We start from the raw sequence: 14,360 nt of genomic DNA, 5'->3' as shown, positions 1-14,360 counted from the left end.
CAAATGGAGTTCTTCAAGCCATCAAGGGGAATAAGACAAGGTGATCATATGTCCCCATACATTTTTATCCTTAGCATCAAGCTACTCTCTATCCTCATAAATTACCAAGTTGATTTAACACTTTGGGACCCTATTAAATTAAGTCTAACAGGACCCCCCCCCCTTCCCACTTGTTTTTTGCAGATGACTTAACCCTAATGGCAACAGTCAATGAGAAATCTGCTAACACAATCAAGCGATGCCTTGATTACTTTAGCTCCCTATCAGGGCAAAAAATAAACCATACAAAATCTAAAATAATCTTTTCAAATAACTGCTCTACTAACCTAAAAAATTCCATTTCTAGCATCCTTAACATCAAAGTCAGTGATAACTTTGGGAAGTACCTGGGCTTTCCAATACTGACTAACAAACCTAGACCAACTGACTTTACATTCATCCTTGAAATCTTAATAAAAGACTGTCCAGTTGGAAACCCCAATTTCTCTCACTTGCGGGTAGAGCAACACTAGTACAAACCACCCTCACTGCCCTCCCTAATCATGCTATGCAATACACTATGCTGCCTAAAAAAACCACAAACAAATTGACAAAATTCAATGCAATTTTTTTGTGGGGAAGCAACCAAAAATCCAGAAAAATCCACTACATAGATTAGGATACTATCTCAATGCCAAAACATGTTGGGGGTTTAGGAATAAGGAAAGACACTAACAAAAATACTGTCGCCATTACAGGCCTCACTTGGCGATTCTTTAGCCACCCCTCCGCCACTTGGGCTAAAATTCTCACCTCCAATTACGTTGGTTGATACTCCAAGAAATCTCATTCATTTATATGGAATAACATCCTCACGGGTTGGAAAATTTGGGAAAGCACTACTGTTTGGCATATTGGGGATGATACAAACATCGACTTCTGGCATGCAAACTGGTTGCCTTGCACAAAAATCTGCGAAGTATGATCCAAGGCCCCCTCTCACCTAATGATTTAAACCTTAAAAATTTGAATATACTTAGCAATAACTCATGGGACTTGTCAAAACTCTCTTTTGAGCTCTCACCTCATATTTCAACCGAAATTCACTCCCTGAAAACAAGTAATAACTATAACCATATTGATGCACCAATGTAGGCCTCTACCACAGATGATGTTTTTACCACAAAATCTGTCTATCCTCTTATAGCTCCAAATATTACTCAAAACCAAAACAAAAAATTCACCTAGCTTTGGAAACTAAGAACTTGGAATAAAATTAAGTATTTCCTATGGTAATGCTGCCATGATTATTTACCTAATAAGAGCTACCTATGTCACATTGGTATTGATACATCTTTGTACTGCCCGTTTGTAGTACCACTGAGGAAACACCCCAACATATATTTCTCTTCTGCCCAGTGGCCAGATATCTATGGGAAGATCTTGGAGTTAACACGCAATCCCTTGACATTCAGTCCACCCATTGTCTACAAAGTCTTTACAAACATAAGCCTCAAATTAATTGTCACTCCCTAACTTGGGACTGTCTCTTCTCCTTTGCAATTTGGCTTCTATGATTAAATAGGAATAAAAACACCTTCCACAATCTTTGCAATCCTATAAATCGAAATAATGTTATCTCAAGAGCCATGGAATATCTTCATTGTAGTAATATCACTTGTAGCAAACTAGACATACCCCTAACAGCTCTTACTAAATGGGAGCCCCCCATTATGCACCGAGTAAAGCTTAATATTAATAGAGCGTTTACAAGTTAATTTAAACAAGGGGGTTAGGAGGAGTATTTAGAAACTCCATCGGAAAATGGATTCTAGGATTTAGTAAAAAGAGTTATGGCCCATCCCCGCTCTATATGGAACTCGAGACATTATGCTACAGCTTAAAGTTAGCAAAGGACCATAACTTGACCAACCTCCAAATAGAGACGGATTCAACCTCCATACCATCAATAATTGAAACCTCCAACTACCCACCATATAATGCACTCATCTCTACTTACCGGTACTGGCTGGAGATGTCGGGGAATCCACCAATCCTACACAACTTCCGTGAAGGAAACAAGGTAGCACATCAGCTAGCACAATATGGAGTCAAGCAAGCCAACGTCTACTATAATCAGTTATATCCAGATGCCCCCGAATACCTAACGGATGCTTTACAATCTGACAAGGAGGGCATTACTACTACTAGGATCAATGCCACTAATGTTGTTGTTTTAAATAATTTGGCTATGCTTGGAAACTCTGCTACGTCTTCTTTTGGTTGTAACAATATTAGTACTAGCCTTTCTACGTCTGCTCCCAATAGGAGGACTAGGCCATGTAACTCTATTAGCTAATCGTTAAATAAAGTTTCTTTGTTACCAAAAAAAAAAACTTTTCTCTTCCCCACTTCTCTTACTTGAATAATAATATTGCGTCATTTTCTTTATTTGTTTATTGTATCTTCATAGTTAATCCATATATTGTCAATTATTATATTTACATAATAACAAAATTCAAGAAGAAATTCCATAAAACACAAATAAATTTGGAATTATTTTCCGTCAAATACATTAAGTACGCGTTTGGACATGAATTCCAATTTTTTTTTTCAAATTTAGAATTTCACTAAAATTTGAATTGAAGATGAAGTTGTGTTTGGTTATAATTTTTGCAACATATTAGGATGTCTTTTTTTTCAAAATCATGAAACATGATTTATATTCCACTAACTTGTAAAAAAAATCAAAACCACCCCAATTTGATTATCCTACTTGAAATAAACAATCAAAATGCTGTTGTTTAACTGTTATCATATTCTGCTTTACCGCAATACACAAAAGATGCAAAATCAATATCACATTTTCTAATTCTACTAACACACAGAAAAGGTGCAAAAGCAGGCATAGCCACATATTTTTCATAAGTCATAACCATATAATCAAACTTCTAGTAGGCAGAGTTCAAGTATCAATTAGGAGTCGCCAAAGATGTATCTTTCAAAAATAAAAAATTAATGGGGTCATTTTATAAATTTTAAAAATATAGGGTAAATTTGTAAAATTAAAAACTAATAACTTCTCATTTAATTATTTTAAGTGAAAAAGAAAAAAATGATAAAAATGGGATAACCAAACATTGTTTTCAAAAAAAAAATTTGTATGTCCAAACGGGCTCTAAGAATTTCCTGAAAAAAATTTAAGAAGTTCAATTCTCATAAACTTGGATTCTAATAATAATAATAAAAATAAAAATACTTTCTCCCCTTTAGACCATCGGGGGCCCCTTCTGTTCATGCGGTTTAGTGAAGAACGTATTACTGTAAAAAGTCCTCTCTATATCCGAACTGGGATTAAGCTGAGTTTTTTCAGTGAAAGATTCAATAATCAATACTCTTCCAAGTCTATTCACAGCTCCTTTCTTCTGTATCTAAGAAGTTAACAAAGCGAGTTATCGAGCAGAAAGCAATGGAGGTAGAGTTAGAGCCGAGGGTAAAGCCTTTGCCGTTTAAAGTAAAGGGTATGTCTCGAGAATCACCTTCACAGAAGGCTTCCCATGTACTTGACCCCGACCTCAGAAATCACTGGTCCACTGGTACTAACACCAAAGAATGGATCTTGCTCGAACTCGACGTATGTTATTTACCCTTTTCCTGTCCCCGTTAAAATTTAAAAATTAGCTTCTAATGTGCTTAATTCGAATTTGGGTTTGCTTAATTTTCTCTAAGGTGATGGATTTTGGGTTCATGTGTAAAATTTGGTTACTAATTAGCTTATGTTAAATTGGGTTTGCTTCATTTTCTTGTTGGGCTTGCTTCATTTATTTGTCAAGTAGACTGATTTAAGTCCTTTCATTGGGTAAACTAGTTTTGTTGTGCTTAAAGTATCATCCTTTTAATGCTTGATCAGTAGAAGCCTACATCTCAACATAATTCTTCTTATACTCAACAAAAGCACCAATTAATAATGACTATTTCTCTTACATTGTTCAGTGTTGCTGGTTAGTTGTTTGGTTTTAGATAACTTCACCTGCAACAGATGATTAAACTACTGGCTTCAGAAGTTTGATTCCGTAAGCATTTAAATGATTTAGCTAGGATGAGCCTACTGACTGCTGCTGTCATTTTATATTCTTATGCATTTTTCTTTTTCCTATTGATAACTAATTTTTGGAGTTAACTGATGGTAGTTTTTGGTCTCCTCGTGTTTGTCAATACAGGAACCCTGCTTGCTTTCACATATAAGAATATACAATAAGTCTGTGCTGGAATGGGAAATCTCAGCTGGCTTGCGTTACAAGGTTTTGTGTAAAGATATCTTTGCATCAATGATTGTACTGGTTGAAATTTTTCTTTCTTGTTTCATATACATATACAATAGGAACGCTTTTGAAGTTTAGAATCCCTATGATTGACATTATATTACTGCCATTGAGTGTGAAAAGTCTTCAATCACTATCTATTTATATATTTTTTTTAATTATCACCAACCTCCCATTGAGTTCAGAAAAATAGTATCTAACAATCATCAACCTTCTACAGAAGGTTGCTACGATGGAGGGTTTACAATAAGGGAGTTCAATTTCTGGTTAAATGATATCCTTAATATTAGGTTACTGTGTGATGAATCTGCGGGTTTCCAGAGGATACGACTTATCTATTCTCAGAATTGTAGTGGTTTCTGACCTTTTTGGTATCCTTAATCCTTGATGCTCTATGCCTCATTCCACGTAGAGAAAAATTTGTAATAATGCTTGTTTATCTCGTGTTTTTTCTTATTTATCGGCCAGGAGGGATTGGGGAGGGTGGAAGGTGGTCTGCAGAATCACTAATTATTGCATCTTCTCTGAAGGAATCATCTCCCAGAAGATCTATCAGAAGGGTCTTTATTTTTAATAAAAAAGGGATCTAGTTTATGTAAGTAGCATTTACTGTTAAAAAGGAAAGGGTTAAAACAAAGATTTATCCCACCAAAAGGTCCTATAATTATTGTGATGAGGCCCAAAAGCACCTTGTCTTGTTTCACTCAACTAAGCAAAGATTCCCTTTTTAATAACTGAAGCTAATTTAGTACCTTGTATGAAGGGAAACCTATTGTCTTCACTTTTGCCGGTGCGCAAAGGAATTGGACTAAAAGGATTGAGTACTCATAAGTCATAAGGTTGCGCCACGGAGGAGAGGGTGGTTCTTGTGGAGGTGTGTGGTTGATATCTGTTGCTGAAGGATGGTTTATGGTCCAATAAAAACCACAGATATAATAACTTCTTTGCTTAAAAAACCGTCAACAACTTCCTTGAAGTTGCTTGTGGTTACTTCTTTTGGGCGGAATGCGAAAAACATTTTATATTTTGGTCTACTGGTAAGAGTACAACAAATAAGCACCAAAAGGTGCGGCCTAGTGGTCAATGAAATAGGTTGAGAATCATGACGTCTCAGGTTCAAATCTGCTAATTCCAGCGGAGGTAAAAATGCGATGTGATTTTTTCCCATCTATCCAAGCCTGGGTGCACAAAGTTACCCGGTACCTATACTGGTGGTAGATAGCAGATATCCCATAGAATTAGTCGAGGTGCGCCAAGTTGGCTTGGACACCATGATAAAAAAGAGTACAAAAAATACATAGGTTAGGAGCACATCATGGGTTTGAATGCCACATACAAGAGTTTGATATTCAAGCGGAGAAGGTAAAACAATAGGTCTATTATGCACTGAGTTTCGAACCGTGTGCTACCGATGCTCAAGGATTTCTCAACTATAATAAAAAGCATTTAATAATGCACCTTACCACTTCTGGAAGTATCCAGAGTCCCAGTACATTTAAAAAATTCGTTTAAGTATGGCCTAACATTGCCCCTATTACCCCAAACTTATAACGACTATTATAATATACTTAAGCCATAACAATGTATTATTAAATAATTCATTTCTTATCCTTCGTGATGTATCTAGTTGTCTCATGTAAATTAGTTTGGAGGTGTGCTCCGAGTGCTTTGGTCTAGTAGTCTTAAAAGCTTAACATGTGATTGTGGGTTAGACATAGGTCGAGGGTTTGAACCGTGCCAAAGAAAGAATGCTGATATTTAAGCTGAGAAGGGTAGAGAAGCGAGCCCATTATCCACCGAGTTCCGAACCGTGCTCCGTAGGCCCTTTAGGATTTCTCGGTTATAATTTTTTTTACGGAGGTGCTATTACCCCAAACTTTTAATGATTATTATAATATGTACTTTGAGCTTTTAACATTGTATTATTAAACAATTCATTTCGTATCCTCGATGATGTATCAAGTTGTCTCATGTAAATTAATATGGAGGTGTGGTCCTGGGGCTTTTGTCTAGTAGTTTTAAGAGCGCAACACCTGATGTGTGGGTTAGACATAGGTCACGGGTTCGGACCCTGCCATGCAAAGAAGACTGGTATCTAAGCAGAGAACGGTAGAGAATTGAGCCCATTATCCACCAAGTTTCGAACTATGCGCTACATGCCTCAAGGATTTTTTGGTTTTAAAAAAAATTATGGAGGTCCTATTAGTTTTTAATTGTCCCCTTGAAGCTGGAGCCTAGTGCATGAAGAACATGAGAAAATTACGTGACTCGGTGGGATTAGTCGAGGTGCGTGCAAGCTGGTCCGGACACTTGCATTATAAAAAATTGCCTAGTTTGCTTATTACTTGCTAATTGAGATTTGTGGAGAATGCAGTAATTATGTCTCCGCTTATTGCTATTTTATTATTTTATAATGCAAGATTTTCTACTCATTGTTGGATAATTTTTGTCAAGTTCTCATAAATGTTATTATCCTTTCTTTATTTGCTGATTATTAATAGCCTATTTGTTCTCGAGCAGCGTTGTACTTCAATGGCTGTGAAACTTTAGATATTTCTCATAAGAATTCTCCCTGACGCAATTACCTGTGCCTGTTTTCTTGATTATCTTTTTGTGATTTCTTCATAGCCAGAGACATTTCCAAAAGTTCGCCCACGCTGTGAAGCCCCTCGACGGGACATGATGTACCCTATGAATTATACTCCATGCCATTATGTTCGGATATCTTGCTTGCGTGGGAGCCCTATAGCAATTTTCTTTGTTCAGGTGCATTACTTTCGGTATCATACAATGACTATATTTACTTTAAGTTTTCAGAATAAGCAATTTCAAATTGGTTTTCCCATCTTTAGTTTGAGGAATCATGTTAGATTGTTTTCATGTTCCATTGAATATTTAGAAGGGTTAACTTCCTAAGTTAGATACTATATTGGGTTTGGCACAAATGAAGTATGCTTGTACTAAATAAAGCATCAAGTCATCAACTAATCTTCTTATTTCTCATATGTCTCTCGTAGATTATCTTTGCTTAACCATGCTTCAGCAGTGTCTGGAAAACATTATTGGCTTTGTTTTTTATTTAGTACAAGCATACATTATTTGTGCCAAACCATGCTTCAGCTGTGTATGGGAAACATTTTTGGGTTTGTTTTTGATTTCAAATTGCTCCAAGTCTTCAATATAGTTCTTCTCTTCGTGGAGAAGTTTGTCATTTTTATAGCGAAACGAAAAAGAGAAAAAGGGAATCTCACTAGGAAATAGAAAGAAAGACAACTTGGGCTAGATCACGTTAATAGCTTCTATAAAACGAGAAATTTCACTTTTATAATCTAGTCTAATTTTTACCTTAGATGACACAAAAAGTGAAATTGAAAACAAAGATATTGTTGCGAACAGCTACCAATTAGAAAAGATATTGTTGTGAAGGGCTGGGCTTGACTTTTACTTTCTTCATCTTTTTCTAACTTGTCGGTTGCTTGCTGTTACTGGTGGCACTGATTAAGTTCGGGGCTCTAATTTTGTCACTTACTGATTTCTTCTCTTCTGCTGTGCAGTTGATTGGTATTACGGTTACTGGTCTTGAACCGGAGTTTCAACCGATCTTCAACTACTTGCTACCCCACATAATATCAAGCAAGCAGGATGATAATGATATGCATCTTCAGGTATAAGATACTGCTAGTGCTACTTTTCTTGCACATAATAGTTGTAAGATGCGCATGTGAGCATTGCTGGTTGCCATGGTCAGATCAATTTATGTGGTGGCACATCATTCCTTAAGTCTTATCCTTTTTGTTATGGATAGAAATGCTTTGATTGCTAAGCATTGACATGTTACTTGTTTTTGATGTATGCTAGCATGTTTTTAACTATTTCAGCTCCTTCTATCTAACCTTTGATTTTATAGTTGCTTCAAGATATCACAAACCGGCTGGGAGTATTCCTTCCCCAACTAGAGGTACTTCTTTAATCTCAAGTATATAAATAGGAGTATCTTTATTATTCCGAAATATGAAACGTGGCAAGCTGGTAGCATAGTTTTGGTGGATTACGTGGTTCTGTTGAGAATTCTGTTATATCCGTGCAGGCTGATCTTAACAGCTTTTCAGAAGCTTCAGAATATGCAACGCGTTTTCTTGCAATGCTTGCTGGTCCCCTCTACCCAATTCTTCGAATTGTAAAGGAAAGGTTGGTATCCCTTATTTCTTGTACAAGGTATTTCTCTAATAGCTCTTCAAGAATTGGTCTGTATTGGATTTTATCGAAGGTATTACCTGATGTATTAGCTATCTCGTGCACAGTGACAATTGAGTTTTATTTTTTTCCCTTAAAAGATTTCCTTCTCTTGGTTGGGGATGTTTGATTTGATTGAGAGCATTCATTGGTTAAGATTTCATTCCTAGCATTGAAGAACTCATTAATATAATAAGAAACCAGATATCTAATTTAATGGTCAACTAAATTATCATTACTTTTTTTCAGCTCAAAAATTTATTACTCAGTGATACAGGAACTATTATTGTTTTGAGGTATTCTTGTTACAAAGTTACTGTTAAGCTCAGTTGTAATGATGATGGTGTTGCCTTGGCTAATAGAAAGGAAAAGTGTGGTGATGCTGGACATTCTGGAATTGTATTGATACCGTGGTGACAAGTTCTTGCCCAGGCTGGTGAAATATATTTTTTAGGGGAAAGAAAAGGCTAGAGGTTTAACAGGTTGCTTGATCTTTTATAAAGTTCAGAATATTTTCTTTCATAAGCAGATATAAGTGTGTCTAAAAAATGGAGATTAAAACGGACAAAAAAGTCCAGTTTGTGGGAGAAGCAGGTGAATGAAGCCTTAACCTTTGTAAAGTACAAAGACAATAGAGAAATCTCTCTTATGTTGTATTCAAGAAGTAATAAGTATATATACAAGTACATAGAGCCTTAACTATGGAAAGAATCAAAAAGGAAATCCTATAAATCTGCCGTGAATCCTATAATTATGCTAGCTATGTATATTACATAAGATTATGTCTACATTCATTATCTAACACTCCCCCTCAAGCTGGAGCATAGATATTGATCATGCCCAGCTTGTTACAAAGGTAATCAACTCGAATTCCATTCAACGCCTTTGTGAACAAATCAGCCGGTTGCTCTCCTGTCTTCACGTAGCCAGTGGAGATCAAGTTCTCCTGAATCTTCTCACGAATAAAATGGCAGTCAACCTCAATATGCTTAGTTCTTTCATGATACACCGTATTTGACGCAATATGGAGGGCAACTTGATTGTCACACAAGAGTTTTGCTGGTATTGGATGCTCTAACCCAATTTTAGTCAACAGATGATGTATGATGTATCCACATAATCTCACATGTAGATTGTGACATAGCTCTATATTCGGATTCTGCACTAGATCGAGATACAACACTTTGCTTCTTACTCCTCCATGATACCAAGTTTCCTCCAACAAAGACAAAATAACCTGTAGTAGATCTTCTATCAATTTTCGATCCAGCCCAGTCAGTATCTGCAAAACACTCAATACGACTATGATTGTGATTGCTATATAATATGCCAAATCCAGGAGCTCCTTTCAAGTAACACAAAATCTGTTCCAAAGCTGCCCAATGTTTGACCGTTGGTGCAAACATGAACTGGCTAACAACACTTACCGCAAAAGCAATATCTGGACGAGTCACAGTAAGGTAGTTTAATTTCCCAACTAACCTCCTGTATCTCTCTGGATCGTTAAAAGGATCACCATCATCTTTCATAAGATGCACATTAGGAACCATTGGAGTACTGCAAGGTTTAGCTGCCAACTTTCCAGTTTCTGCAAGTAAGTCAAGAATGTACTTTCTCTGAGACAAAAGAATTCCCTTCTTGCTTCTATTTACTTCTACTCCCAAAAAGTATTTCAAGTGGCCCAAGTCTTTTGTATGAAACCTAGTATGCAGAAAAGACTTGAGGGAAGAAATCCCAGCATAGTCACTTCCTGTGATAATAATATCATCAACATATACAACAAGGAGAATAGTGCCAACTACTGATTTCCGATAGAAGACTGAGTGATCGCACTTACTCATTTTCAACCCAAACTCCTGAACTACCTCACTGAACTTGCCAAACCAAGCACGTGGACTCTGCTTTAAGCCATACAAGGACTTCTTCAAATGACAGACTTTCCCATACTCCTCTTGAGCAACAAAACCGGGTGGTTGCTCCATATACACTTCCTCCTGAAGATCACCATGAAGGAATGCATTCTTGATATCCAACTGATGTAAAGGCCAATTCTCGGACGCAGCTAGAGAAATAAATAAGCGGACAGAAGTGAGTTTGGCAACCGGGGAGAAGGTGTCAGAATAATCCACCCCATAAGTCTGAGCATACCCTTTCGCCACAAGTCTGGCCTTAAGTCTTGCCACAGAACCATCTGGATTAACTTTAACAGTAAAGACCCATTTGCATCCCACTAGTTTCTTTCCCTTTGGTAAATCTACCAAATCCCATGTGTGGTTGTCCTCTAAAGCACGTATTTTCTCAAGCATTGCATCAGACCTCCTGGATGATTCAAAGCCTCCTTCACTGTTTAGGGTACAGAGATGGAGTCTAGAGAAGCAATCATAGATCTAGACGTAGAGGATAAGTGGTCATAGGAAACAAAGTTAGCAACAGAATATGTCGATTTGCAAGTACGTGTACCTTTGCGAAGCGCAATAAGAAGATCAAGGTTATTTGGAGGATTAAGCAAAGGAGAATCAGATGATGCAGGAACTGGTGCGGGACATGCATCATTTGTCTCTCGCCTCCGTGAATAAACTTGAACAATTGGAGGTCTTGCTGGAGTAGGTACTGAAGGCATAATAGTCGATTGGTGCTCAATAGAAGAACTTGGAGATCAAAGAGTATCATCTGATTGTTCTATCCTTCTTCTTAACAAACAACACTAGCCACCCCAGGGCGAAACACAAGGTCTAATAAAATCCTTATCAAGCAAATCCTGCAACTGATCCTTCAATTCTTTCAACTCTGGCGGGGCCATGCGATACAACGGGATAGAAATGGGCTGGGTGCCCGGAGCCAAATCAATGCAAAAGTCAATATCCCTATCGGGTGGCATCCCCGACAGGTCTGTGGGAAACACCTCTGGAAAATCCCGGATCACTGCCACAGAATCCATAGAAGGAACCTCAGCACTAGAATCACGAACATAAGCCAAATAAGCCAACCACCCCCTCTCGACCATACGCCGAGCCTTCATATAAGAGATAACCCTGTTGGCAGATCAAAGTACGGGTAACCTGATATGCTAGCCACTGATCTTCCTCGCCCTGGCTTGTAGATATGGGAGGTGCATAGAAGAATGGTGGTCTCTGAAAATACCACATCAGTTGACACTATATATTTGCCAAGCTCAGTAGAATAACATCGATACCCTTTCTGAAGGCGAGAATAGCCTAGGAAAACACACTTCACAACCTTGGGATCCAACTTGGTAAGAGATGGTCGAACATCTCGAACATAACATGTGCTTACAAACACCTTAGGTTCCACCGGAAATAATGACTTGTTCGGAAAAAGAACACTATAAGGCACATTACCATCGAATACACTAGATGACATGCGATTAATCAGAAAACAAGCCGTAGAAACCGCATCAGCCCAGAACTGTTTAGGAACCTTCATTTGGAACAAAAGTGCTTGAGCTGTCTCAAGTAGATGCCTATTCTTCCTCCCAGCAACTCCATTTTGAGAGGGTGTATCAACACATGAAGACTGATGTAATATACCATGTTGTCTCATGTAGGACTGAAATAACTTTGACATGTATTCTTTAGCGTTATCACTCCTTAGAGTACGTACTGAAGCATTGAATTGAGTTTTGACTTCAGCACAAAAGGCAGAAAAATGAGTAAACACTTCAGAGCGACTCTTCATAAAGTAAATCCAAGTCATTCGAGAAAAATCATCTATAAAAGTGACAAAATACTTATGCCCAGTTTTAGAAACAACCGAACATGGTACCCAAACATCAGAATGGACTAACTCAAAAACTGACTCAGCTCGCTTATTAACCCTTGGACTTAACGAGATGCGATGATGCTTTGCATATCGACATGACTCACAATCCAATGATGAAATATTCTGAAACTGAGGACAGAGCTTCTTTAACAAAGGCAAAGAGGGATGTCCAAGTCGACAATGTGCTTCAAAAGGAGACACGATACTAGAGCATGCTACAGATCGTGGCTCCCATTCATCAAGAATGTAGAGATCACCAGATATATATCCTTTACCAATAACCTGCATCGTCTTAAGATCTAAAAACAAACAATGATCGGGAAAGAATGCAACACAACAATTAAGGTCTTTGGTAATTTTACTAACAGAAATCAAGTTGAAGGCCAAGTTTGGTAGACTTAATACATATGACAAGGTAATAGAGGAAGTTGGTTTAACAGTCCAGATCCAACACTGCTACAAGTTGATCCATCAGCTACAATAACCGGAGAGGGTGCTTTATGTGAGCGAAAGCTAGAAAAAATATTTGGATTACCTGTCATGTGATTTGTAGCACCAGAATCGATTACCCATTTATTGGAAGAGGTGATAAGACATGTTTTATCTGACCCAACAAAGGTAGTAACTGTAGAAGATTCCTTAACTGAATTATGATATTGAAGGAATTTTAGAAACTCATCCGAAACCAAGATTGTTGGACTAGTAGTTGTTGCATTATTATTCTTTACCATCATTTTTTTCCCTTTCAATAACAAACTGATTAAACTAATAGAGGTCCCCGAAGCTAAAAGATACTCAAATAGATCCTGGTAGATACGAAATCAACAATCTATTGAATAAGATTCAACTTTAATAATCCACTCAACTAAATTAGAGAACCAAACGAATTTGTCCCCAACTCAAACAAAATCAGAGACCAACAAAGTTTTTGATAAGGAAAGACCCAACAGACAATATTAAGTCACTAATTGATCACCACAGTGAGTCAAAAATAAAGATGCAAGCTTCTCACAGAGGCAGCCTCCAAGAAAAATACCACAGAATTAAAGAAATCAAATAACCAATAAACCAAACTCAAACCTGACCAAACAAAGTGAGAATAAGATCTGGTCTGAGGTTATTCTTTGCCAAAATGTGGTTCTATGATCAGAGAACTACCACAAGTCAACTGGAAATGTCAAAAAGACCTCAGATTAGCTTCCGGCCAAGGAATTTTCGGTAGCGGATTCAACCTAACTCCGGCGAGCAATAGACCTGCTCTGATACCATGTAAAGTACAAAGACAATAGAGAAATCTCTCTTATGTTGTATTCAAGAAGTAACAAGTATATATACAAGTACATAGAGCCTTAACTATGGAAAGAATCAAAAAGGAAATCCTATAAATCTGCTGTGAATCCCTATAATTATGCTAGCTATGTATATTATATGAGATGATTTACATTCAGATTATATCTACGTTCATTATCTAACAACCTTGAATAGCCCTTCTACTGATATATAAAGTTAACTTTTTGTATGAACCCTGTGTTTGCTGCGATATTGCTTCTACTAATTATTGAAAGGGGATTTCCTATTCATTTGGGTAAAATTCTCTTCTTGTGAATTGTCCACATCTTTCGGGTATCATTGGCTATTGGTAATTTTATTATTGAGCCTCTTTGAGATGGTTCCCAACCTTGATTTCAGTGAAAGAATATTTATTTCTCTAATACTAGATATGAATATTGTACAAGCTTCATCATTATCAAAAAAAAAAAAAATAGTGTACAAGTTTCATTCCTTGAGGTTAGAATTTGTTTGTTCACTGTTATTTTCTATGCTAAAGCAGGGAAATGGCAAGGTCGGTAGGCAGTATTTCAGAATCTGAAGCTTTGAGGAACAGTCAATCTGCCATAGCTTTGACTGTATCCTCGAATTTTGAGGTATGCATAGGGTACCGCTCCTCTGCTTTTCTTGGCATTCAGTTTGTGAAATTTACCTCATAACAAGTAAGTAGCTGTCTCCTCTCAAAGGAAAACTAGAAGTAGTAGTTTCCCTTCTTGT

The 14,360-nt window shown here is 37.2% G+C and overlaps 1 protein-coding gene across 4 annotated transcripts in view; it reads left to right on the top strand.

Moving 5' to 3' along the window:
• Window positions 1-3,261: 3,261 nt before the first annotated feature.
• Window positions 3,262-14,360, top strand: part of LOC104234714 (uncharacterized) — a 34,560-nt gene continuing 23,461 nt past the window's right edge. For 3 of the 4 annotated variants that reach the window (XM_009788327.2, XM_009788326.2, XM_009788325.2), the window contains exons 1-7: window positions 3,262-3,613; window positions 4,200-4,280; window positions 6,930-7,067; window positions 7,856-7,966; window positions 8,209-8,259; window positions 8,389-8,489; window positions 14,146-14,239. In XM_009788327.2, the coding sequence (XP_009786629.1) occupies window positions 3,449-3,613; window positions 4,200-4,280; window positions 6,930-7,067; window positions 7,856-7,966; window positions 8,209-8,259; window positions 8,389-8,489; window positions 14,146-14,239 (741 nt within the window). In that variant the 5' untranslated portion in view covers window positions 3,262-3,448. The remainder of the gene's footprint in view (window positions 3,614-4,199; window positions 4,281-6,929; window positions 7,068-7,855; window positions 7,967-8,208; window positions 8,260-8,388; window positions 8,490-14,145; window positions 14,240-14,360) is intronic. The other variant, XM_009788328.2, reaches the window with a different exon arrangement.

Source organism: Nicotiana sylvestris, chromosome 1, assembly GCF_000393655.2.
Source record: "Nicotiana sylvestris chromosome 1, ASM39365v2, whole genome shotgun sequence".
Taxonomy (NCBI): Eukaryota; Viridiplantae; Streptophyta; class Magnoliopsida; order Solanales; family Solanaceae; genus Nicotiana; species Nicotiana sylvestris.
This window is presented reverse-complemented; position numbering and strand designations above follow the sequence as displayed.